This window comes from Triplophysa rosa, linkage group LG3 (genome assembly GCF_024868665.1).
Source record: "Triplophysa rosa linkage group LG3, Trosa_1v2, whole genome shotgun sequence".
NCBI classification, from domain to species: Eukaryota; Metazoa; Chordata; class Actinopteri; order Cypriniformes; family Nemacheilidae; genus Triplophysa; species Triplophysa rosa.
This window is the reverse complement of record NC_079892.1, coordinates 6,093,141-6,118,815: the sequence shown is the minus strand read 5'-3', so window position 1 is coordinate 6,118,815 and position 25,675 is coordinate 6,093,141. Positions and strand designations below refer to the sequence as shown.

At 38.1% G+C, this 25,675-nt stretch overlaps 1 protein-coding gene across 1 annotated transcript in view; it reads left to right on the top strand.

Moving 5' to 3' along the window:
* The first annotated feature begins 1,467 nt into the window (after window positions 1–1,467).
* Window positions 1,468–25,675, top strand: part of zgc:101566 (Transmembrane protein 263-B-like) — a 29,704-nt gene continuing 5,496 nt past the window's right edge. The window contains exons 1-2 of the mRNA XM_057330204.1: window positions 1,468–1,654; window positions 2,085–2,187. Coding sequence (XP_057186187.1) covers window positions 1,649–1,654; window positions 2,085–2,187 — 109 coding nt within the window. The 5' untranslated portion in view covers window positions 1,468–1,648. The remainder of the gene's footprint in view (window positions 1,655–2,084; window positions 2,188–25,675) is intronic.

Below are 25,675 nucleotides of genomic sequence, written 5' to 3'. Positions count from 1 at the left end.
AATAGATCACAACCCAATATAGCACGTGTTAGTAGTGTAGTCAGTTTAAAAAAAGGCTCTAAACCAATGACCCATGCTAGATCTACCTATACATTTTGCTACTTTTTTTACAGTGGTATCACAAAAAAAGTTAAAAAAAAGCGAGCATCTTGGCTGAGTATGCTCAAAATGATTAATTTATTCCCTCAAATGATTGAATATTCATGAAGTCATAGCTGATTACATCTAAGTGCCAGCTCAGTTACATCAGTATCACTACATTTCATGCATGATTAGTTAAGTTTAGCCCTGACCTGCTATCACTTTACTCTTCCAGAATGCCTCACTGTGTAACATATGGATGTAACAACTGGGGCTTTTAAGGAGCAAAACCATTCTCACCAGTGTTACCTTTCCACTTTCCGAAACAGCTGTTCTAACAGCGCCTTTCAACCAGAACAACCACCAGGGTCAATAATGGACCTTAAACCACATATACCAGTTCACAGATGTGGTCAAAACAGGATACAAATGGCAAAACTTAAAAGACAAAACGCTTTAATGTAGAATGGTATGTGCAGACATGTGACATTGCTGAATACGTTATTTTGACAATATCAAACTTTCAATACTTGATTCATAAATATGCTCTGCAAGAATACAAATCTGGTTGAGTCTTAAATGTTTTATAATTACGATAACGTCCACCAAGATACGAGAACCACTATAGATCATTATTTTTTAAGCAGGTCAAGATAAATATGCCCTGCCTTCCATAACATAGCTGAACAGATTTTTATCAGAAAAGCTTAATACCTTATGAACTCTGACCTAAACGTAGAATCACATCTATTTAATTTCCAGCCAATAAAACCCAAATCCACCACACTTTCACCTCTGGCCCTCTTCTGATGAGCCGTTCCATTATTCAGCAGTATGTAAGACAGTTTGTCAGGACGGCCAGGAGAGATACTGAAGGTCTCTCACCCTTTCTCGTCCGTCATTAAAATCACTGTAATCCTTTGATATAAAACACTGTAATACCCACAGACACATAATGCAGGGCTGTCCTGCTGAAAAGTTTCCATTAAAAATACTATTATGAGCCATCAGCTGTTTACCATTAAAACCTTTACAAAACTCCTTTATGTAGTGTGTTTTGGGCCTTATTCATTTATGGTGGATTTAATGGTGTGCTATTGGTACCCATCCACCAGATAACATCCCACCGAAAGAATCCAACACATAACCAGCCATTACAGATTCTATTAAAACCAATACAACTCCCATTATAACCAATAAATCTATTAGAATTTCTGTTATGGTTTCTATTGTTGTTGTTTTTATCAGCAGGGTAAAAGGCCACATTTCATATATGTGAAATGTCTTCTCATTTAGGATTGTGTGACCCTTGTAACAATTTGTGGCCTTGTAGAGAAAGACGAGCATAATCGACACGCCGCTGCCCCCTACCGACCACATGCTCAGTAACATCACGAACGTTCCGTAAACATCCACGACGTCACTTCCGCTTATTTTCGCCTTGAAAAACATAGCAAGCGCTGAATTTCACCATTTCGTGTAAAAGCGTAATTTCCATCCCATAATCGCGTGTTTGATATCCATCAGTAGTGAAGTGCGGAGGTGCCCTGTCTGAAACGCCTCAGTCATGAAGGTGAGTGAGAGATTGGGTTTGTTGTGCTGGTCGGGATGTTACTGTGCCAAACCTGTTATTACCTGTTCTGCACAAACATCCAATGTTGCATGTTGAAAATCAAAAGCAACATTGTGTTGCGCAATACGTATCTGTTTAGTTTAGATAGTTTAAAATGTGTTTAGGTCGGATGGATGTTATCTTATCTTGATCTGATAATAGACTGTAATGACATTATAAACAGCTGTAGCTGACAATGACTCGGTTCATTTTTTATTTTACATGCATCATAATGCAAACTTCACAATGGCATACTTGTATATTACTGTATAGGAAAGTTGTGCATTTTTTCTGGGTTGAAATGAATGTAAAATGTATTATTATTGTAATTATTATATATATTGTAAGCTATTTATTTGGCTATTTGGCTCGTGTATCATATTACTTTAAGGGCCCCAGTGCAGCAACTGAGGTGATCGAAGAGGATTCTACATCTACAGACCCAAGCAATGAAGAAGAACTTCCACCTTACCTGCGTGAAGAACCACCTGAGGGTATGTTATGGGGTTTTTTAGTGCTTTATGTGAATTTCTTAATATTTTGTTTAATGTAAGCATGTAATTTTTTAACTTAAAAGGTAATCTAATCTTTATTTGAATGCATTCTTAAAACATCTTTTTAAACGTGTAGAAACACTCTTTTAGAACTTTCTAGAATCTTTATAAACAGTTTATAAGTTTTTTTTTTTTTACAATTTTTTATTATATTATGGTTATTATAAGTACTTATTTTAAATGCTAAAACAATAGATATTGTTCTAAATTAAGAAGTGTTTCTGTAAGTGTTTCTACGATTTCTATTCAATTGTTGGTGTAGTATAGTTAATGTGTAAGTGTACACATGTGTAGACCTCATACATCCACTAATATACAAAGTTTGTTCAAAGAACTAAAACGTCAATTTTTCTTAGTTAGTAGTTTTTCTGAAAATGTTGCAAAGCATAATTTGTTTGCTGATCCTATTTGGTTTCTAATGCAATATAAATAAAACAATTTAAAGTATGACTTTAGTGTAAAAATATATACAGTACATGTACAATATTTGTAACAAGGATGTTACTCCAATATGTAATTGTGTGTTATATAACAAGTATACCATTTGTAAATCCATTTTCCCATCCATTTTATTTATCATTGCATTAGTTTAGTAAAGTGGTTCTTAGAGTTAGTTATACTTTATTTTCCTTGTTACAGGTGCTGGACTCAAAGCTCACAATATACAACACACAATAAAATTATTCAAATGCCATGACAATTTGTTACATCTAAAAATGAAATATTAAATATGAATATACACAGGTACAAATGATTTCTTGTACCGACTACCTCTACAGATTGAACGCTCTATAACGCTTGCCTGATGGCAGTATTTGATGTATTTGTAAATAAAACGTGGCTTGGATCTCTTACTATAGTCTGTGCACTTATTAAAGACCAATGACTCATAAATAGATTGAAGTGATACATATTCTCGTACACCCATAATTTTCATCGCAATTTTTACAAGATTTGCAAGCTGTGCTTTGGATTGTACCGTAAAATTGCCATACCAAATTTGCATACCATAATTTACCAGACTTCCTAAAACTGCTTGATAAAATAACAACATAATCCCCTGATTTACTCCGACCGACCTAAGTCTTCTTAAAAAATATAATCGTTGTTGGAATTTTGAACAGAGGTAGTCAATGTGTGCTTTCCAAGTCAATGAGCGATCAATAACCACCCCTAAAGACTTGTAGGGTTGGGAATTGAAAATCAATTCCAATTTGGAATCGGAATAGAAAGGCTAGGAATCTATGGAGCCAGAGATATGACAAAACAATCTGAATTTGAATTTCGTAAATCTGAATTATTGACAAGTGTTTTTTAGCAAAACTGAATATTATATGGGAGTTAAAATAGTTTTGAATTAGATTTTGATTTCGAATTTGAATTTTTTTTACTTGAATATTGAACATTTGAAATTTAACACATTTGATATTTTTTAAGGCAGAGTTTTATAGGCATGCATTTTCAAACAACATATTTTTTGCTCTGAATTCTTAGATTGCAAATATCCCGTTTTTTTTTTAATACAGCCTCACGTTTTCAAGATGAAGAAGAAATTCGGAACATCAAATTCAATTTTCTAAAATTCAAAACGCAGAAATTCAGATCGTACAGAAAGTAGGTCAGAGGTCGTCCACAGGGAAGAGTAGAAGATCTCGGAAAAGTCAAACGGAGCGCTTTGGCCACAATGGCCAGTTATTTGTTCTTATTATCCAATCAAACTCAAACATGCTGTTTTGGAGAGTGGGACTTCTTACATTGGAATAAAAAGGATTTACATTTTTCAAATTGCGACCACGCCCACAAGACTACACGGGTTGATCGTTTGTTGTTGCTGCAGCATAGCCAAGCTCATACCGCTGCAATCTAAGGTAGCTGCCCGGGATGTGTGCGCTCACTGCCTGCGTTTTTGCCTGCTGTGCCTCCACTGTTTGCGCTCACTCCCAGCGTTTGCTGTTGGTGCTTTTACCCACTGTGTGCTTAGTGCACGCTCGCTGCTAGCTGCCCCACTATGCGCGCTGGCTTCGAGCATTTGTGGGTGCATATACATTTAATATATTAGACATGTGGGTTTGTGAGTCCTGCAAAGTCAATGACATACGTGGCACGCTGCAATAAAAGTTATGTACAATATTGAATGCTACAATAGAGAGAAAATGAATAAACTATGTAAGCTACAGACTGCATTTACACTGAAATAAAAACTTTAATAAAAAATAGTGTGTAATAGTACTGTTGTCTATTCTTTGGCTAAAGGAATTTTTTTGTCAGTGCAGCAAGCATGCCAGTCGTAAACATTAATCATGTTTAATCAAATCTTATTTTCACTATATTATGAATGGAATTTGATCATAATGGCTGACAATGCCAGATATGTGTTCAGCTAAAGACTGAACACAGACAAACAATGAGATAGAGAAATGAGGAGAAAAATATAAAAGCTATTGTTGTGTTATTTCTATGTACATTTTTTAAATGACAAAGACTGCAGTTTTAAAGTACTTTTATTCATTTATTTATATGATGTACAAGTAGCAATGAGGTACAATTAAAACAAAAAGATTTTCATTTAGCAAACGAACACACCTCCATCTTAAGCTAAATATAGCCTACTTTGTCAACGCAAAATAAAAAAGCTATCAGTTTATGCGTTTTAGTGAATACAGTCTAAATGAAATAAAAATAAACACATTCTATCTACTATACAGTAGCCTGCAAAACGAACGCAGCAGAATGCACCTGGATATTAAGGTATGGCGTTTTCAGTCATATATTACTCAACATATTATTTATAGTGAACTATATCCACAAAAAACTTACATTATATCCTGAGGAATAAATGCTCTCTTGTTATCATTATCAAAATGTTTAATCTGCATGAAACAGAAAGTGCATAACCATACAAAAACACGAACATCATGGTTGCTTTACTGACAAAACGGGAATATAACATAGATCGATAGATTTGTTGGTTCAGCAGAACGTCCAGTCGTTGAATGTGTGGTGTAGTGGTCTGGCACAGCGGTTAGGTGCAGGGGCGCAAAAATGGGGTATGCAGTATATGCGGTGCATAGGGGCGCCGCACAAGTGGGGGCGCCATTGTGCCAAAATATTATTTAACTTTTTTTAAATAAAACGTTATAAAAAATATAACGAAAAAGTCATAATCTAAAACGTTTTAGTTTCACTTTTGTCTAGCATTTTAAACGAGTTCAATAAATATATAATTTATTTAATCAAGTTATTATGTCAACCAATCACTCTTTCACAGTCAAATGACCAAATGGATCGAGCAAAGAAACTTCCCAAAGCGCAGAACAGAACATGAAAATGAAAAGTAAATTGACAAGTAAAAAACTAGTTATTTAACGTTGCCTGAGAGGTAGTTCATATTATAATACAATATCAGGTCACCTCTAGGCCTACATCTTTGGCGCTTATAAAATAAATCTATGTTTGTAAAGGAGCTTTATAATTACATTCGGGAGAGTCTGAGACGGTTGTTAAAGCTGTTAAGTCTCCCACTATCACGCATTATCGGGTTCTTCATTAATCGTCGGACGCGTTTTCCCCATATGACGACGCGAGCTGTGCAGTTTGAACGTCAGGTCCGTGTCCTTCACATAACGCGAGCAGTTGCGTCTTCTGCAAACAGCGCGCAGCACAGAGCACCGGAGATATTGCGTGTGGACACTGAAACAGCGCAATGATTGACAGGATGACAGAGACAAGAGCGCAAAAGAACGTTAGTTAATAAAAAATAATTTGAGCTTTCAATCTAAGTGAGTTTGTCTTTGTTTTACTTTAATTATGTTTTCATAAAATGTGAACCACTAACTAAAAATGCTTAAAGCAAGGGGAAAATCCAAAGATTTTTTATTTATTTGCCTTATAATATCTGTTATCCATCTTATTTCGTTTTTTCAATAATATTTAATTATAAATGCACAGTAAAGGTATGTTTAACATAGGCAATTTTATTGTTGTGTTTTTATTAAATATTAATGAACCACAAACTAAAATTCCCTTACAGAAAAGACACATGAATTTCACATGTTTTTTACATGTTTTTCGCATGTGATCACATGTATACAACATGTGTTTAACATGTGCAAAAAAACACGTGTGATCACATGTGAAATGTGTGTTTTTGGAACATTTTGGTGTGAATTCCATGTGAATTCCCACGTGAAACCCATGGGATAACATGTAAAAACCCATGGGATGACATGTGCAACATGTGGTGACGTGAAGAACATGTGATCACATGTGGAGACATGTCGCATATGTTATCCCATGGGTTTTTACATGTTATCCCATGGGTTTCACGTGGGAATTCACATGGAATTCACACCAAAATGTTCCAAAAACACACATTTCACATGTGATCACATGTGTTTTTTGCACATGTGAATTTTGTGTGTCTTTTCTGTAAGGTCTTATAGCCTAAGTGGGAAAAGAACAAAAAAATACAAAGCGAGTACATCATGTGATACGTCTTATTCGTCTTATTCTGATAATAATAAATAATTTTAATAATACTCTTTGTTGAAGGAAAGGGAATAATCTATATATAACTTTAAAGATCAAAATAAGTTTATTTCCTCATCAGCACATCTCTAATGGGCTACAACTCGATTGTTACTTATATTTGGGATATTTAAAGAAGTTTTATTTTTAAAACTTGACAAGTTTTTTTGCTAAAGGTTTTAAATGTCAAAATTCTAGACTAGATAAGTGAAACTCACTTTTCAAAGAATATAATAATTAGCCTTATTTGAAGTCTTAGAGGCTGTGTCCACCGAGGCGTTTTTTTCAATTGTTTCCTATGGAAACGCCGCGCTTTTAAAAAAAGCCATCAGCTGACGTGTTTTTTTCCGGGCTCTGCGCTGGTGCTATGCGTTTTTTTCACGCTCAGCGCCGGCGTTCGACCGAGCCCCTGAGTTGAAAAATGTCAACTTTGGGCAGAACGCTGCGCCTGCAGCGGGTGTTTCAGCCGAGCTCCTGCCGTTTTCAGCCGCGTAAATGCGCCTCGGTGGACACAGCCCCTATTTGGTTATTATAAGCAAAAGATCAATTTAAAAACTGTTTAGCCTGTTACCGATTAATAAAAAAACAATCGTCCATTATACGTTATTAAAATAATCGTTAGTTTCTGCCCTAATTTATTGTGATGTCTGAACATAAACTTTATGTACTTTTACTACTTTTTGCTCCTTTGTTTATTATTTTTCAGATTGTTATTTATCTTTTCAGAATTGTGTATCTGTTACACTGTGAAGAGTTGGAAAAGTGTTTCTGTAAAAGGAAACCTTTATGCTTCTGTTATAGATGCAAATCTGATTGTCACTCACATGATGTAAAATAGAATGACTCCAAAGGTAATATACAACTTGTCTGCGGATTTTTTTTGTTGTGTGTTTTCTATATTGGGGTGGCCGATGGGGGCGCCAATACTGATCTCGCATACCCCTCAAAAATGTGCAGTTGCGCCCCTGGTTAGGTGTGTGCTCCTTTCTGACTGACAAAGACTGGAATCGGCTCTAGTCATAAGAAAAAATCTTTACGTGTGTTGTGTCCAGATTCAGCTGGTCGTTAAATGTGTCCTGGATCAAAGTTATAGCATTTCAATACACTATTTTTTTATTACAAAAGTTATTATTTCAGTCTGTAGCTTACATAGTTTATTCATTTTCTCTCTATTGTAGCATTAAATGTTATACATAACTTTTATTGCAGCGTGCCACGTACGTCATTGGCGGGTTTCCATCACTCTGGTTTTATTCGCATTTTGAAGTTTCGCATCAGAAACGAGTGATGGAAACGCCAAATTTCGAATTAAAAACCCTTAATTCGCAAAAAGTTTTTACGCTCGCTTGAGGTGGTTTTTCAGTTTTGCGAAAAAGGGTTAATGCGAATAATGGGAGATGGAAACGCATTTGCCGAATAAATTCCTCCAAAAAGCCACGTAACTGCACTATGAGACGGCTAACCTGACTAACCAGAGAACTGATCTTGTTACACAGCATGAGAAATGTTGTTACGGTCATTCTTAAATGCCTGAGCAAAGTCGTCAAAGTATTCTGTAATTGCCTCTTAGAACTGTCACGACTGTGTTTCCCAAACAGCAGACATCCACAAAAGCACCGCATTTATTGTGTTTCGTAATCGTCTGCTTGCGCAAGTATTATTCTAATGAAAATCATTATATTCAGTGGCTTCTCTTACTTTTCTTACTGATATTTAGTGGCAGTTTATTAGGAAGTGACGGTTGACTATTTGGATGGAAACGGTGCTTATTCGAAAATGTTTTATGCGATATTCCAATTTTGCGCATAAGCTAAATTCGCAACTTTGGATGGAAACCCGGCTATTGACTTTGCAGGACCCACAAACATTCTTTATAAAAATTGTATACATGTCTAATATATTAAATGTATATGCACCCACAAACGCTGAAGCCAGCGCGCATAGTGGGGCAGCTAGCAGCGAGCGTGCACTAAGCACACAGTGGGTAAAAGCACCAACAGCAAACGCTGGGAGTGAGCGCAAACAGTGGAGGCACAGCAGGCAAAAACGCAGGCAGTGAGCGCACACATCCCGGGCAGCTACCTTAGATTGCAGCGGTATGAGCTTGGCTATGCTGCAGCAACAACAAACGATCAACCCGTGTAGTCTTGTGGGCGTGGTCGCAATTTGAAAAATGTAAATCCTTTTTATTCGCAATGTAAGAAGTCTCCACTCTCCAAAACAGCATGTTTGGAGTTTGATTGGATAATAAGAACAAATAACTGGCCATTGTGGCCAAAGCGCTCCGTTTGACTTTTCCGAGATCTTCTACTCTTCCCTGTGGACGACCTCTGACCTACTTTCTGTACGATCTGAATTTCTGCGTTTTGAATTTTAGAAAATTGAATTTGATGTTCCGAATTTCTTCTTCATCTTGAAAACGTGAGGCTGTATTAAAAAAAAACTGGATATTTGCAATCTAAGAATTCAGAGCAAAAAATATGTTGTTTGAAAATGCATGCCTATAAAACTCTGCCTTAAAAAAAATCAATTGTGTTAAATTTCAAATGTTCAATATTCAAGTAAAAAAAATTCAAATTCGAAATCAAAATCTAATTCAAAACTATTTTAACTCCCATATAATATTCAGTTTTGTTAAAAAACACTTGTCAATAATTCAGATTTACGAAATTCAAATTCAGATTGTTTTGTCATATCTCTGGCTCCATAGGAATCGGATACTTGAGATTGAAATTGGACTTCCTCTTATCAATTCCTGTGTGCATATTTTCAGAAAAGTACACGTGTTGCGTGATCTTCTGATATCTCAATAAAGGCCCTTATGAAAATTAACAATATTTTTACTATAGTAAACATAGTTTAACTATAGTATTTGCATTAAAAAGCACAGGAACCACAAATTAACCATAGTTTCATTATAGTTACAGTTTAACAGTTTAACTATGATGTAGGTCAACTATGGTAATACAAATTGTAATAAATCAGAAAAAACATGGTTCTATTTAAAAAAAAATTATGCATTTGGCAGACGCTTTTATCCAAAGCGACTTACATTGCATTATACTATACATTTGTATCTGAGTATGTGCAATCCTCTGGGATCAAACCCATGACCTTAGCGTTGCTAACGCCATGTTCTATCGGGAAGTTCTATGTGTATATATACACAAAACGGTGCTCATAAATATATATATATTTTTGCAAACAAGTCAATAAGCAGGCTAAATCGAAACTGGGAATCAATAAGAATCGAAATCGAAAAGTAGAATCGAAATCGGAATCGATAAAATTCAAACGATCCCCAACCCTAAATACTTGTAGGTATCCATTTGCTCAATGATATCATTTTGAATGATTACTGGACTGTAATCACCTAATCCTCTTGGGTCTACTAAAATTTACTAAGTTTTCCCCGCATCGACAATACGCTTATTTGCATTACACCACTGAACAATATTCCTGATTTCAGATTGATATTCTAGGATATTCTGATCTCTTTTTAACAGACTTCGTATTACAGTATCATCAGAGTATTTGATGATATAGTTGTTGTTGTGCATGCTCAAACAGTCATTAGTATATAACGTAAACAAAATGGGAGAGCACACACAACCTTGGGGAGCACCAATACTTATTGATTTACCATCAGATAAAGTATTATTTATTGTAACATACTGAGTATGATTCGTTAAAAAAGAAAATAGCCACTTAATAATAAAAGGATTAACATTAGTCTTCACAAGTTTCTCCAGAATTTCTTGTCCTAGAGAACTGTGTGTGTTTAATAAGTGATCCACACAAACTATGCAGTGCTGTTGGCCTCCAGGACCAAGAAAAACAGAAATATCATGAACTGTTAATCAGAAGTTGTCATAAAGACATGCCTACATATTTAATTATATGACGAAATTGCACAGGCTACCAAATAATACACAATAGTCTTTTTTAAAATGTTGCAGTAAAGTTTAGTGGTCTGCAGAGGGCCACACTGACTTGCATAAGACAAAACAAGCCTCCAGTTTGAAACCTTTTTGTCATGAGTGTGAAGTTAATTCACAGATTGTCAGATTGTATTCCAAAACACCCTGCAGGTTTCCTTTAGTACACACTGTTTGCAAATCTATACTTTGTATAACTAGTATGTGGGCTATTTTAATGCCTTTACTTAGAACTAAACTAGCGTGCCTAAACATCTTTAAGTTAAACTAGGCTCTTTAGTGCCACACTATGATCAATGTCATTCCTTTGTTCTCGGAGTTATTTGATCTTAATGTCCAGGGACACCATCACAAAATAACAAAGCTCTCTTGTCCTGACTCTTTATAAACAGTCTATTGGAGGTGTATGCTCTAATGTGTCCGTACAGCCGGAAACAATAGCTTTAGTTTAAACTGCCCCATTACGTTGCTGTGAATTGCTTTGGGATCCTTGCTGGCGTTTTGCACCCATCAGCGCATCGCAGGTGATTGTGTGATGGCAAATGCCCGTCCTTTGGCTGCCGTCTCATTGCGGAAATAGTTTATTATATCACTAAGATTCTCGCTTTCTTTGCTGCTGGGAATCACATAAAAGAATCACCGGATCCATGCTGTGCGCATTAAATTGCTTTGTTCTGATTTGGGGCGTGCGTTTACTTCTAGACGTCTAAAAAGCATTTCGGATGATTTTTAGTGGAAATGGCAGTCACAGTGAGTGGCATGTTATAGGATATGAGTCTGTAGGTTGGGTACACAAGCGTATTGAACCTGTTCACGAGAATGAGAATTGTTTGAATCGGCCTTGTTATTGCTGAGCAAATAGCAGGTAGGACTGACATTAAGGCAGACTGATCCTAGATCTGTATTTCAGAAACGTGAAGATCTGCTTTGGGTTTTAAAGTCCAGCATGGCGTGTTCTCTGAGGTCCCATTTCTTCATTATAAATGGTTAGAATAGCATGTGAAAACACCAGGTGGGCCGTTCCTAAGTTTAGAGGGATAGTTCACCCAAAATTGATAATTTATTTACGCTAATGTCATTCCAAACCTGCATGATTTTCTTTCTTATGCAGAACACCAAGATATTTTGAAAAATGTTGGTAACCAAACAACACTGGACCCCATTGACTTTCATTGTATGCACACAAAACCATTAAGATGTTCCTCAAAATATCTTCTTTCGTGATCTATAAAAATGAGTATATTTAAAAATTTACTGCATAACAGGAATGTGACCCAGATTTATTAATAATGAGTCAATAAGGCCTATTTATCCGTGTTCATTTTCAGGTTTTCTTTATATTACTGCTTATTCAAGGTTTTAGATGTACAGAATGAGCCCCTTTACAATAAATACACTTTTGAGGTCAGACTTCCTCACTAATGATTGGAAGTTAAGCCAGACAGCCTAACCCACATGCTAATAATTATGTGGAAAAATACAGCCGAGTTGGAGCTATCCTCCCCGAGGCGTGTGCGCTACAGCAGACAGCGCACAGTTTTTCTTCTGTTGATGCAACATTTACACGTGATTTTCTTCGCAGGCTTGTGCTGTTACCTCATCTCTAAATGTCAAATGTGAGGATTCTTCGAATGAAAGGCAGAGTTGTAATTTTTGGCAAATTGCAGGTGCAGAATGTAGTCGTTTCACAATTATGTTCTTTGTGTGTTTTAGTGCGGGAGAGCGGCTGCAAAATTCAATCAGGTTTAAATTGTCAAGCTCTGTCAGTGTGATTGCGCTTTATTTTCCAAGCGAACAGGCAGAAACTGACGTAAACCTGGGAAACACAATGCTGTGGAATCCCATCGTGGGCTAATTTGTGCATTTGTTGCTTTGTGTGATCTCTGACCGAGGTCTGCATAACATGAAAAAAAAAACATGAAAAAAAGCTTTTTTCATGTTTTAGGTTGATCAAAGTATATAAATAAATAACCAGCATTTTTGACAGACGCAATAACAGTTCTAACTGGAAGTGTTGAATACGGAAGTATATTATAGACTTCCTTAGATTATACAGTATATAGCGTATGAGGATTGCCATTTTAAAAACAAACCTGAATTTCCAGCTTTTGAAGCTAAATTTTTTCTTACTTGATTTGATGGATCTGACAGTTTGAGGGAGGGAATGCCCAACTGCTATTGAGTTTCCCACAAGCTAGTTATTATTGCAAAATTATGTGTTGATATTGTAGACTGTATAAAATATGGACGTAGTGTCCATGACGTCACTCGTAGGTTTCTGAGAAGTTGTTTTGAAGCTTAAAGTGGGCATAGCTGGCCGTCGCCATTTTAGCAGCGCGTCACTCCCAGATAATTGAAAATGGGCAAAGAGGCGGGATGTGGTTGGAGCTGAGGCGCCTGGTTGCTAAAACCACTTGTCACTCAAGTGGCCACGCACCTAATTTGCGGAATTTTAAGGCGTAACTCTTTCCCAGCCAGTCAGCGCCAGCATTTTTGAACATTTTCACTAAAATGTGATGGCTCACAGTACATTTTCTGTAATGAATATATAGACAAATAATATATCAATTGAAATAACAGAGTCTCTGCTTTTAAACAAAAGAAACTGTATTCTTCTATCTTCATTTTTTTATCACCTCTTATATGTGGGTAGGTTTCTTCAAAAATGCATCATTTTGATTAATCTGCTGAGATAATTCGTGAAAGACTCCGCTCAGATTGGATTAAAAATTATTATTAAAAACAGATAAAAAATGTACCCCAAAAACAGATAAAATATAAATGTTCTTTCCAAAGATGTGTAACAGCGCCACCTGCTGTACAACAGTACAAACACTGATTGCCGTAATAACTCTTTGGCGGGGAACCGTTAGATTTTAAATGATGAGATAACTCGTCAATGGCGGGGAAAGAGTTATAAAAAAATTCACCCTCCTCACAGTTGTCATGAAGGGTAAAATAAGATATGATATATAGACCAAAATATTTTTTTGTTTTTGTTCAATGTAAACATGTTTTTTCTGCTGTAAAGTTGGGCATTTTAACATGGGGCTCAATGAGATTCTGCTCTCTTTTGGAGCCAGTCTCTAACGGCCAGTCGATGAATTGCAGTTTAAGTCATTTCCGTGTTGGCGTCACGAGAGAGATTGGAAGGTTGACGCTTGGTAGATCTGTATTACACCAGTGCTTCACAATCTGTGGGCCGCGGCATTGCTCTGCCCCCAGTGGGTGGTAGCGGTATTGTAAGTGGGGGGCGTGGCTTAGGCTAAATCAAATTTTTTTAAATTGTACAGTTGATTAGTGAAAAAAGTTTGATCTCATTATGTCGCTTATGTTACACACTTTGATGTCATTTGTAAATAGTATGCAAAGTTATGATATTTAATTTGATTGGCCAATCAGTGTTGCATGAGTGCTGATGTGTAGTATAAGAACAGTGGGACGTTTCGCTCAGTGAGTGTAAGGGAATTGAGAAGGGCACTCAAATACTCAAATACTACAAAGTTTGACGCTTCGAATTCTGTTTCATTTTTGCGTACAAATTAACTGGCCAAATTTTGTCTGAGACGTTAGGTTATGTACGCCTAATACATAATGTAAGACGTCTTGATTCGCCACTAAAAGCTGGCTATACTCAATCAATCTCGCCATTACGTTGAAAAGTACGCCTCAAGTTAATAACGGTCAAAAATTGCGTATCATTGAGTTCTTGCGCTTCTACCCTGTTTGCTTGGAGCCGCCCGGGCTGTTCCATCATCCTGACAGATCCGGTGCATGCGAGAGCCTCAATCTGATGTGCTGTAAAAGCATGATGGATGGGCCGTCAACCAGACGAGGCTCATGGTGCAACGTTCACCTGCGCTTCTGCCTCGCCGTTTTCATTAGGTCCCCGGAGCCCGAGACACAGATCAACATATGCACCGATCAAAGGGCCCGGGCGCGATGATGGATAGGTTCCAGCATGGAGAGTAGCCTGCAGTTAAGTTTTTCGTCTTCAGAATTGTTTATCATCTTAAGTGATGTCTTTAATTAAAGATAGTCAAGCTACGAAAAATTTGTGCAGGGTTGCGTCGGACTACGAAAGGTTTGCGACTGCCGTTGGGACGAAGGGGAACGTTAACGGATAGCTCCCTCCAGGTATTATAGACCTCCTTGAAGTCTAATTGAATTCTGGGTAATTTAGTGTAGATTTTAGAATGCATCTAGTTAATGTCCCAACCGCTTCTATTGGACAGACTTGGCACGGTGGTGTATTTATTCCATTGCCCGCAAATGTAAGTGCACTTGCTAACCACATCCATCATCATAGATCTAAGTTAAGAACATGTGGCCTTCTTTCTTGTGTTATTTTGGTATTCCCTGGCCAGAGTCGCTCTCTAAGCCGATGCCCCCCGAGCCCTCCGACTTTAATGGTTAGAGATGAATGGAACCTGTCTAGTGTAACAAACAACAAATGCATACCAACTAGGCACCCAGACACACACACACACACACACACACAGATAGATATTGTCAATTTACTGTGGACAGTGGCTGTGGGCACTGTCTGTGAATGTGGGCTTATCATGCTTGTCTGAGAGATGAACACTTGAATGCTTTGTCACCAAACCAAAAAAAATAACGCTTTCTGGCCATTATATGCACAGTCATGCCGGGCAGACTCAGGACAGACACTTGGAAACCATCGTAAATGATGCGGATCAGGTGGCTTTACGGCCCACTTTATTATCTGTCCCAGCACAGGCCAGACCGGAGCTTTCCTCAGAACTTTCTAGCTCTGGTCTTTGACTGCTCCGGGGTGAACTTTTTCCGCTTTGTTTCACAGCATCGTTTGTTTTGAGACTTGCGCACGAGTGTGCGTGTCAGGCTGGGAAGGTTATCTGTAAAGGGGACGTATAATGTTTGGAATAAAAGCATATCGATTTTTTTAATCTATGAGATTAGTGATTAAGTGTCTTTACAGTCATGCCGAATTGGTTGCTGTGGTGTAAGGCAACAAGGAAAGCCGTTTTAAAGGTGAACCAGGTCAAAATTATACGATTACGAAACCAAATATCTTTTTTTTTGTGGAATAACATGCAACGATAAGTCACAGGTTAAGAAAGCAAACAGAGCGTGTTGAATTTAAGAGGATTTTGTGACAAATTGGCATTAAAACCAGCTATTCAAATGACCTTTTTAACCTTACCGATTGTTTTATGAGCAAGTTAGATGAGAAACATTAGATATAAAGGTAATAGATCTTTCAGATGAGACGGACATCATTTTAAGAATAAAGATTTGGTGATCTGAAAAAGGGAAGCGTAGAAAAGGAAAAGCAGAATTTGTCACATTCAAATGGTTAAGTAAAGTTTGCCTCTGACCGCACGGTGACCGTCCTTTTCACGTTTAATTATTTTCTGTGCTGTTACAAGCAGAACTGATTTTTTTTTCAGAAAGGGAAACATGCATAATGGAGAGTGAAATGACAGGTTGAGTGAATGCATCTCTCTCCACGGCTGTTTTCAAAGGGCTGACAGTTGCTCTTCACCGGTTCTTTGGCAAAGAACAATGAAAAACAGCAAGAGGTCTCCTACCATCTGTAAGGATCTCTCTCTCTCGCGCGCGTGCGCTCTCGCTCTCTCTTTTTTCAATTTCAAAAATTTTCAAATTTTCAATATTGCCAAAGCATTGAACATATAACAAAAGACATACAATAAGTACAAACATTGGAGTAAAATTAAAATAAGGTGCTGAGTAAGGCATAAATATAGAATGAAATATAAAGTATATGTAAGTAAACAAATGAAATATGGAAATAAAATATCAATATCAAAAGTAGATTTCAGGCAGAAACATGAGAATGTAATAAAGTCAAGAGTGTAGATGTGCATTGATTGTAGCAGATGAAGGCAGTAGTTTGTGCAGCTGATAGATGAATGAAGCAGCAACTGATGTGTGTCTCTTCTCCCCCACTAACATCTGCATTCGCTCTGTTTCTGAACACCTATCAAACTCTGGCATGAGCTTTGACATTGTGTGAAAGTGTTTCTCTCTCACATCTTTAAATTGATCACAATGAAAGAGAAAGTGTGTCTCTGTTTCGACCTCACCGGTGTCACAGTGTGCACAGACTCGTTCTTCCCTTGGAAGCCATGTTTGTCTGTGTCTGCCTTTCTCTATGGCCAGACTGTGATCTCTGAGTCTGTATCTGCTCAGGATCCGTCTCTGTTTTACATCTCCAACAGTGTAGAGATCATCTGCCAGATTGTATTTTCTGTTTAGGGTCCGATAGCATTCTAGTTTACTTTGGTTTTTACTTTCCTTTTTCCAATGATCTAAATATGACTTTTTACTTTCTTTGATCATTTGGTTTATTCTGATTTGGTTTTGTTCTGTTGTGCCGGTCTGAAGTTTCAGAGCCGCAGCTGGCAGATGGGACTGGCTTTAGGTCTCAGCTCTTGGGTTTTAAGTGCTTCATATTGAAGTGTGTTAGGAGGACTTCAATTAAGGTGTGTCCAGAATTTGAGGGAATGTTTTTGGATGTGTATTATCAGGGGGTATCTGCCTAATTCTCTGAACTCTTAAAATGTTTCTACAGAATTCAGCATGCAGGGATTCTATGGGGTGTTTATCCCATTTGGACCCCAAACCTCGCAGCCATATAGAGCTATAGGCATAATTACACTATCAAAGATCTGACACCAGACTGTAACTGGAATATCTGTTTGGGTGAATTTGCCTTTGATGGCGTAAAGCGCTCGTCTAGCTTTCTCTTTCAGTGCATTCACTGCCAGACCAAAACCTCCTGACGCACTGATTTTTAGGCAGAGATAATCGGGCTGGGCGATATATATCGCGGTTCACGCTAATTATATGTGTCTAAATCGATTCTGAAATCGATTCGATGTTGTATGCACAGCTCTTCCGTGAACTACGGCTCTTTGATCAGTAGGAAATGCTGCTCGATCTAAAATCACTACGAGATTGAGTCGTTTATAACGTACATTTGAAAAAGCAACACTCGTCAAACATCATCACTATAAATATACTTTATTATCATGAAAATACCTGAGAAGGTTTGAAGAACAGCGATAGAATATGACCACTGGCATTTCCTGGAACTAATTATTCTTCTTCTGTTTCTAATATTCGGAGTTTCTGCGCAAGAGCGCCCTCTGGCTTTCGGATGTGGCGGCATTTAACCGTAAATCATTGAGAAACTGAGAGCATAAGAATCGCACGATATAAGTGTGTTCTATTGTAGTGTTTCCCAGAGTGAATGTGTATCTGTTATCCTGTAATCTGACTTTTTTCTGGAAAATCATCATTTTAGTTTTTTTCAGATTGACTGTCAGGGCCCAGTTTTGACAGTATTTCTCTAGCAGGTGTAGGTGTTGCTGTAGACCTTCGGCGGTATCTGAAAGCAGCACCAGATCATCAGCATACAGAAGACATTTCACCTCGGAGTTGTTTAACGTGAGACCGGCTGTTGCAGACTGTTCCAGTAACACGGCTAACTCGTTTATATAGAAGTTAAACAGAGTTGGACTCAAGTTGCATCCGCGTCTTACTCCGCGCCCCTGAGTGAAAAATTATTTTATCGCCAATTTTAACTCCGCATTTGTTTTCTGTGTACATGGATTTAATGATGTCATAAGCTTTTCCTCCTGATTGTAGAATCTTATAATATAGGCCGTCATGCCACATTGAATCAAATGCTTTTTTTAAATCAACAAAACATACGTACATTTTCCCTTTGTTTTTATGATGGACGTGCTCGTTGATTAATATCTGTAGTGTGTAGATGTGGTGCGGTGGTTTGGTAGAAATCCGATCTGACTTTTACTCAAGACATTGTGCTTGGTACGGAAAGCTTGAATTCGAGTATTCAGGATACTACAGAAAGTCTTCCCCAGGTTACTGTTCCCACAAATGCCTCGGTAGTTATTGGGGTCAAATTTATCTCCGCTTTTGTATAGTGGCTGTATTAAGCCTGTATTCCAGGATTTAGGAAAGTGTCCAGATTGTAATATCAGAAGAAATAGTTTTAGGAGAGCTTCCTGCATCACTGTAGGACTGAGCTTCAAAATGTCTGTTCTGATGTTGTGTAAACCACATGACTTCCTGGGTTTTGGTTTGTTTAGTGCTTCGTTTAATTCTTTCAAACTAATCGGATAGTCGAGAGGATTTTGGTTGTTTTTGATTATCGATTCTAACCGGTTTAGTTTATTTTGTAGGGTTTTCTGATCAGGTGTAAGACTATCTGAGGAGATTTCTCTGAAGAGGTTTTTAAAGTAGTCTTTCCATAGTTCTCCATTTTGTATGGCTATATCCTGGTTTTGTTGTTTATTTAGACTATTCCATTTTACCCAGAATTGATTATTATTAATAGAGTCTTGGATTTCATTGAGAGTATGGTTAAGGTAATGTTGTTTTTATAATGGATTGTATTTTTGTAGTCCCTAAGTGCTTCACAATAGTTTTGTCTGATTTCTGGTTTGTGCGGCTCTCTGTGTTTTAGGTTGGAGAGCTGTCGGAGTTGTTTTCTTTTCATTTTAATTTCATTGTCAAACCAGATTTCATTACCAGATTTTAGTTTAGTTTTCTTGTTTTTATATAGTAGGTTAGCTTTAATTATACACCTATCGTAAATAAGATTTATTTGATGTACAACAGTATTTATGTCGGTTTTGCTAGTCGTAAACTGTGTTATTTGAAATCTATTAATTTGTTTGGAGATCTCTTTTGAGCTAATTGCACTAATAAATTCAGATTCACATTTTGGTGATCATTTAAGTGTTGGGTTCAGTTTGATCAGATTGCTGGGCTTTTGGTTGGCTCTATGAGGTTGCTGAATTTTCTTTAGGAACAGGTTTATTTGACAGTGATCTGATAAGGTAGAATGTGGTCTCACTGTGAATGCACGTAAAGAGGACGGATCTAAATCTGTGATGGCAATCAACAACACTAGCGCCAAGAGCTGAGCAGTATGTGTATCGACCTAAAGAGTCCCCTCGGATCCTACCATTAAGCATATGCAGACTCAGACCTCGACAGAGACACGCTAACTCCTTACCGCTTTTGTTGACTCCTGTCAGGGTTGTTCCGTGATGTGGTGGTGGGGGTGACGTGTGTTGGCTTTCAGGATCTCTCTCTCTATCTTTCTCTCTCTGTCTTCTTTCTTCATAACTACCTCTCAGTCTCTTTCTACTCCTTACTCCCTCTCTCCCGACACCTACACTGTGCCGCTTGTTGTGTAAGGGTAAATCGGGACACCACAGATCAGCGTGTAGGCCGTCTCAGTAGCCAACAGTACAATCTTTAGTTTTTTCAATTTCTATAATGTACGCCCTCATTAATATGTATTTCATGCAGTGCAAGGCTACTTCAGAAGGGAATTACTGAAAACGTCAGATTTTAGCTAGGATGATGAAATAAACCAGAGAGCGAGTTAATAAATAAACCAGATTTTTTAACTGTACACTGGAAAAAATATCATATTTCAAAACTTCAGTTCATAAGTTGCCTTAAATGTTTAAGTTAAATCCAGTCTTTTAACCTATAAAAATGATATGAAATATAAATAGGTTTTCAGTTATGTGAAATACAACTAGATTTTTTTTGTACGTTTAATATCATTTAAGTTAAAGTAAAGCCAATTTGAGGTGGAAATTTAAGGCACATTTTGAAGTTTTATTACAGTGTACATTTTTTAGAAGAATTTTTAAGTACAACCAGCGTAGCTAAGTTTTAAAGCTAAGTTGATTGTACTTAAAAATGAAAAAGTTTTTTTTTTACTGTGACAAAACAGTGCTACTGTATGCGGTTGCTAAGATTTTGTAGTGATTTTTGGAACATTGCGAAGTGGTTGGCGGGCATGGCCCTCTCTGTGCTTGCTATAGGGCTTTGCTAAATGGTAACATCCCAAGTCTAAAGTGTCCACAAAATCTCTTATCTGAAAGGGTCTCTCATACATAGTGTCTGTTTTGTTTATTTAGTTCATGTCCTAGAGTGATGTGCCAAGTGTGACTAGTAACCCGATTTGTAGGAAAAGTAATTCTTACATTTTTAAGGAAATCTGCATTCCGCAAATAATGCTTTCCACAAACAAGTCAAAGCTGTTTTGATATTCATATTCCTAACGCAAGGCAGAAAGAAAACCGCAGAGAAACATCTGTCCTCCAAAAATGAAAAAATAATAAGGTTATTTCATGCACGCCTCGCCCCGGTCAGCAAACCTCTCATTGCCAGGTTGTTGCACACTGCTATCATTGCAAATCCCTGCTCGGCAAAACCAAGTGTAAACAAAAAAAATAAAAGGTGGGGCAGGAAGGGCGCATTTGCCTGCACTGAATTATTTAAGGTCTTACCTTGACGATTCTGCACACCATCTGCGTGATGTATTATTCAATAGACATGCTTAAGGGTGGGACGCCTTAAATGAGCGCTCGGCATTCAGTGGTCACAGTGTGTTTCGGGTGCAAACATTATGTAGCCTAAACCCTTTGATGTGTGATATGAGAAAGCTCCGCGTAAGAGATCTCTACTTTTAAAAGCATCGCCCTTTGATATATTTCTCTATGCTTCAAATTCTAGGTTCTCTGTGTTGCTTTTGGAGATAGTGCGGTCCTCTGTATGCTGCTTCTTTCGGGAGACGTTTTTCAGAGGATTGACGTGTCTTTTTGAATCCCCAAAGCACAGGGTCTGACATGAAACGCAGGACAGGGCACCGCAAACTCGGTTCTTCTTCAGTAGGCTCAGCGGCAGTGTTTTTTTTCACCTTCATCTGTAGCTACTGAAGTGCAGGCATGTGCCATCCGCCTGTCAATCACACACCGTACAGATGAATCCATTGGGGAATATAGACGCTGGTTTAATTATTAGTGCTGGATCGGTACAGTTTTCTCACATCTGGTATTACAGAGAAATCTGATGTGAGATCAGTGTCGCAACTCTTAACATTAAAAATGCAGGCCATGGCTTGGGAGTCACAATCTTGAGCTCTTGGTGACTAAAAGTAGAGCTTTAGTGCCATTTTTGTCATGTAACCAAGATTGAACAGTTATCTCTTGGAAGGAATGAGCGTCAGTTTCATTTAGACCTGCCGTTTCGGCGTGCTGTGAACTGGGAACCGCTCGGCAGGAAGCTGAAGCGATAGGTGTCTTAGATAAAGCTGTCTGAGAGAACAGATTGGCTGTTTTAAAGGAACAGTCCACCAAAAGTGAAAAATCCCAATTCTCCAAATTCGTATTTTCTTTCTTCTGTAGAACACAATTGGGTTATATTTTTTAGAGGCGCTGCAAAAAGGAGCGATGAAAATGGATGGAAAAAAGCTTTAATAGCAAATGCGTTGGCAGTTGTTTCTTGTTAATAGTAGATGGTGTACTTTCTTGTTGTGCTTTTGCTTAAGCGGCTTGTCGTGTCTCTTATTTTGAAGAAATTGCTACCCCAAAACTCATTTACTCACCCCGAAGCTGATCTAAACCATTTATCACGTTTTCTTCTGTGAAACACAAAAAGAGCACAATTTTGAAAGGAATATAATGAAAGTAAATAGAGGCTGGGCTTTCCATGCTCCAAAATGACAAAAAAACACGATAAAAGTGTCATGGATAAAGTCGATACTATATTAAGGCTTCTAAAGGCATACGATTGCTTTTTGTGAGAAACGGTCTGAAGTCGATAATACTTTATTTTTGTCGTTTCGGAGCTTGACAGCCCCAGTAACCACTTTCTCCGTAAAAACACGAGGCCGAGTAAATCCTGACAGAATTGTCATTTTTCGGTGAACTGCTTCAAGTCATTTGGTCCCAGTTGCAGTCGATGCCTCCCTTGGTTGAATTTTCATGCTAGCTGTTAAAAAATGTATTTCTTCAGACTCCCAATAGAAACGCTTGAAGCTCTGGCTCCATTAGGAAGTATTTTCTACAAAAAGTCGTAGTCGTGATTGACTTTGATGGAAAGTGTTTACATAACAGTCTGTTCTCCTTAGTTGGGTTGATGACTCATCCACACAGATACAGACTTTTTTGTGCTACAGCCACAGTTTCTCATGAGATGCCTCGCAGAGCCGCACAGATTCCACTAAATTGAATTACATCCGATAAAAATAACACGTTCTCTGAGCGATGATATTGAGCAAGCGTTGTTCAAGCTTGTCCAAGGCATCTATTCATAAGCAGCAGCTTTTGTGTTTCCAAAAAGGCCACGCTTGTGAATTTTTTTAAAGCTTTGTTACGATTTTCAAGGCGACACCTGTGGACTTCTCTCCCGAGCTCGCTGAAGTGACCGCTCTGGCATTTAAAATAACACAATGGGCCTTGCCATCAATATAAATATCGAAGGCGAGCGACACCGGTGACTCACTTGCACACATTATCAGATCCCAGCGCTGCGGTTTGGTGGGAAAATACTTTTTTATCGTTATTGAAGGTAACAAACGCACGTTGGCAGGACCGGGATGTATACACGCAAAGGTTCCAGTTTCATGCATGTCGCTCCCAATAGGTCAGACACGGATGAGATTGCGCACCCGGTGGAAGCATTGACCTTTTCGATAAGTGGTTCACTGGTGGTTATTTATTTATTTAATGCAGATGTATCGGGGAAACGGGAAAAGGCAACATTTCAGCAAGGTTCTTGTCAGTCCCATAATTGCCAGCGCTTGCCATTGAACAGAGCTTGTAATTATAGCAACGTTCTCACATAGGTGGTCTTTGCGAAGCCGGCTTATATCGAGTTTTTGAAGGCCTCTCTGGGCTTTTTTTGAATGCGTGCGTATTAAAAAATGCATTCATTATTTTTTTTCTATTGCACGGATTTTTGCCTGTTATTGTATGTGTAATGTTTGATAGAGCATTGTGCTAACAGCACAAATGTTGTTGACTCGATTCCCAGGGAACACGTACTGATAAAAACATGAATGTCTTGAATGTAGTTTTGGATATTCGTCTACCAAATGCATAAATAACAGAAATGCACTTCTGAGTGTTAAGCGTAATACAAAAAAAACCCACATTAGCCCTTGTCTCCTGGATTGCATACAAAAATATATTTAGTGAATTCACTCGCACATTTAAATGTTGTTATCACTTTAGTTTGCAGTGTGTACTTGGCCATTCTGACTGGTCGACGCCTCCTGCGCTAACACCATGTCAGACAAGGCGCAACAGTAATTCAGTACATTCCCTTCCAGCCCGCTCTCTCAAAACCTCATTTTAACTTGACCCTTCATTGTATTTTACCCCAGGCAACTCGAGCACAGGGATTAAAAATAGAGACCTCAGCAGGGAAGGGGCTGACAAGGTTCTTGTTGAGGAGAGGAGCGGCGGAGAACTGAATCCCGCTGGGGGTTTTTATCACTGGGGAAGGTCCGATTACCCCCCTCCCTTTTCTTGCTCTTTCTTATTTCTTTCTCTCTCTCACTCGCGCTCCCTCGCTCGCTGTAAATCTCGCTGCCAAGTGAGGAGAACAATATTTTCACCATTATTTCTCGGCACTACAGAGAGATAACGCGGGTATTGATATGGACCCGTAAATTTACAGAGGCGACAGATTTACGCCGGAGGCTGGCAGCCCAACTCTCGTTCAGGAACATGTTCGGCTTTGATTGGTTGGGAATGGATTCTTGGCTATCCAATTCAGCTTAGGTCAGGCGGGTCTAAATCAAGATGACTATATCGAGAGATGACAGTTTGGTACATACAGTGGGCTCAATACTACACTAATATGTTGCCCCATCATACCTGCTGCACAACACTAGGTACAACATGCGGCAGATACTTGTTAGGTTCTTGATTTTTGTAAACCATACAATACGCAGGGTTAGACATCCTTATGGTTACATATAAAAATAAAGTTTGGGACTGTTTGTGCTAGGGGTGTTATACTTTTAATAATGTGACTTGTTAGGGAATGGTGTGGTTTAGCTTTATTAAGCAATTAGACCTACAGATTTTCACCTGGTGTGTGACAAAAAAATAATTTTTCATCATATACTCACCCTCATGTCATTCCAAACCTGTATGGCTTTCTTTCTTCTGCAGAACACAAAAGAAGAACGTTAGGAACCAAGCAACACGGACCTCCATTGACTTCCTTTGTATGGACACAAAACCACTGAGACAATTCTCAAAATATCTTCTTTTGTGTTCCACATAAGAAAGTTATACAGGTTTTGAACAACATAGGATGAATATAGACAGTAAACAAAGTAATATTTTGTACCCCCAAGTTTCTGTAACTCAAGAGACAACTTTACAACCTATTTGAGCGTGTTCTTCCTTTTATAAAACAGACCCGCCTGAGTGGGTTCCTGGGAAGAAAACGCATTATCTGTCTCAACCGTTCGTTCTCATACTTTATCTCTATTCTCTGCTTTTTGGTTTGCGAATGCTTTGTCGGTGTTATCTAAAGGTCTGTTTTGCTGCTGTCCTCGGCAGGATTATAACGCAGCGTTGAGGGCAGAGTGCAGGCAGCGCAGGAACCTATGAGAACGTTCAAGTGCGTCTAGATCATTTTCTCAGCTCGGTCGGCGCACCGTTGAGACCACTTATCTCGCTCGAGGTTGCTCTGTATGGATCCTATCGCACACCTCTTCAACCTCAAACTTTATGTATCTAGGATAGCTGTAAGCTTTTTGCTCAAATTGATGTTTAGAATGTTTCAGAAGGACTTCCACAATCCCTTGTGTACAATGTAAAAGAAGGACAGAGACGTTCAAGCTACAGGAGTCAAAATGATTCCTTATTCTGTTGTACGACCATTAAACAGAATAAGATTAAGTGTCTTTTACATGTAGATTGTCAAACTTGAGGGGACAGATTTGCCTCCTCGAATTTTTTTGGTTTGTTATGGGATTCTATCTGTCAGGTACAACAGAACCTGCACAACTGATGTTTAGAATGATTCAGAAGGACTTCTTTCAGATGGACTTCTTTGAATACTTCTGGCTCTTAGAAACACATGTGAAATACTCCATC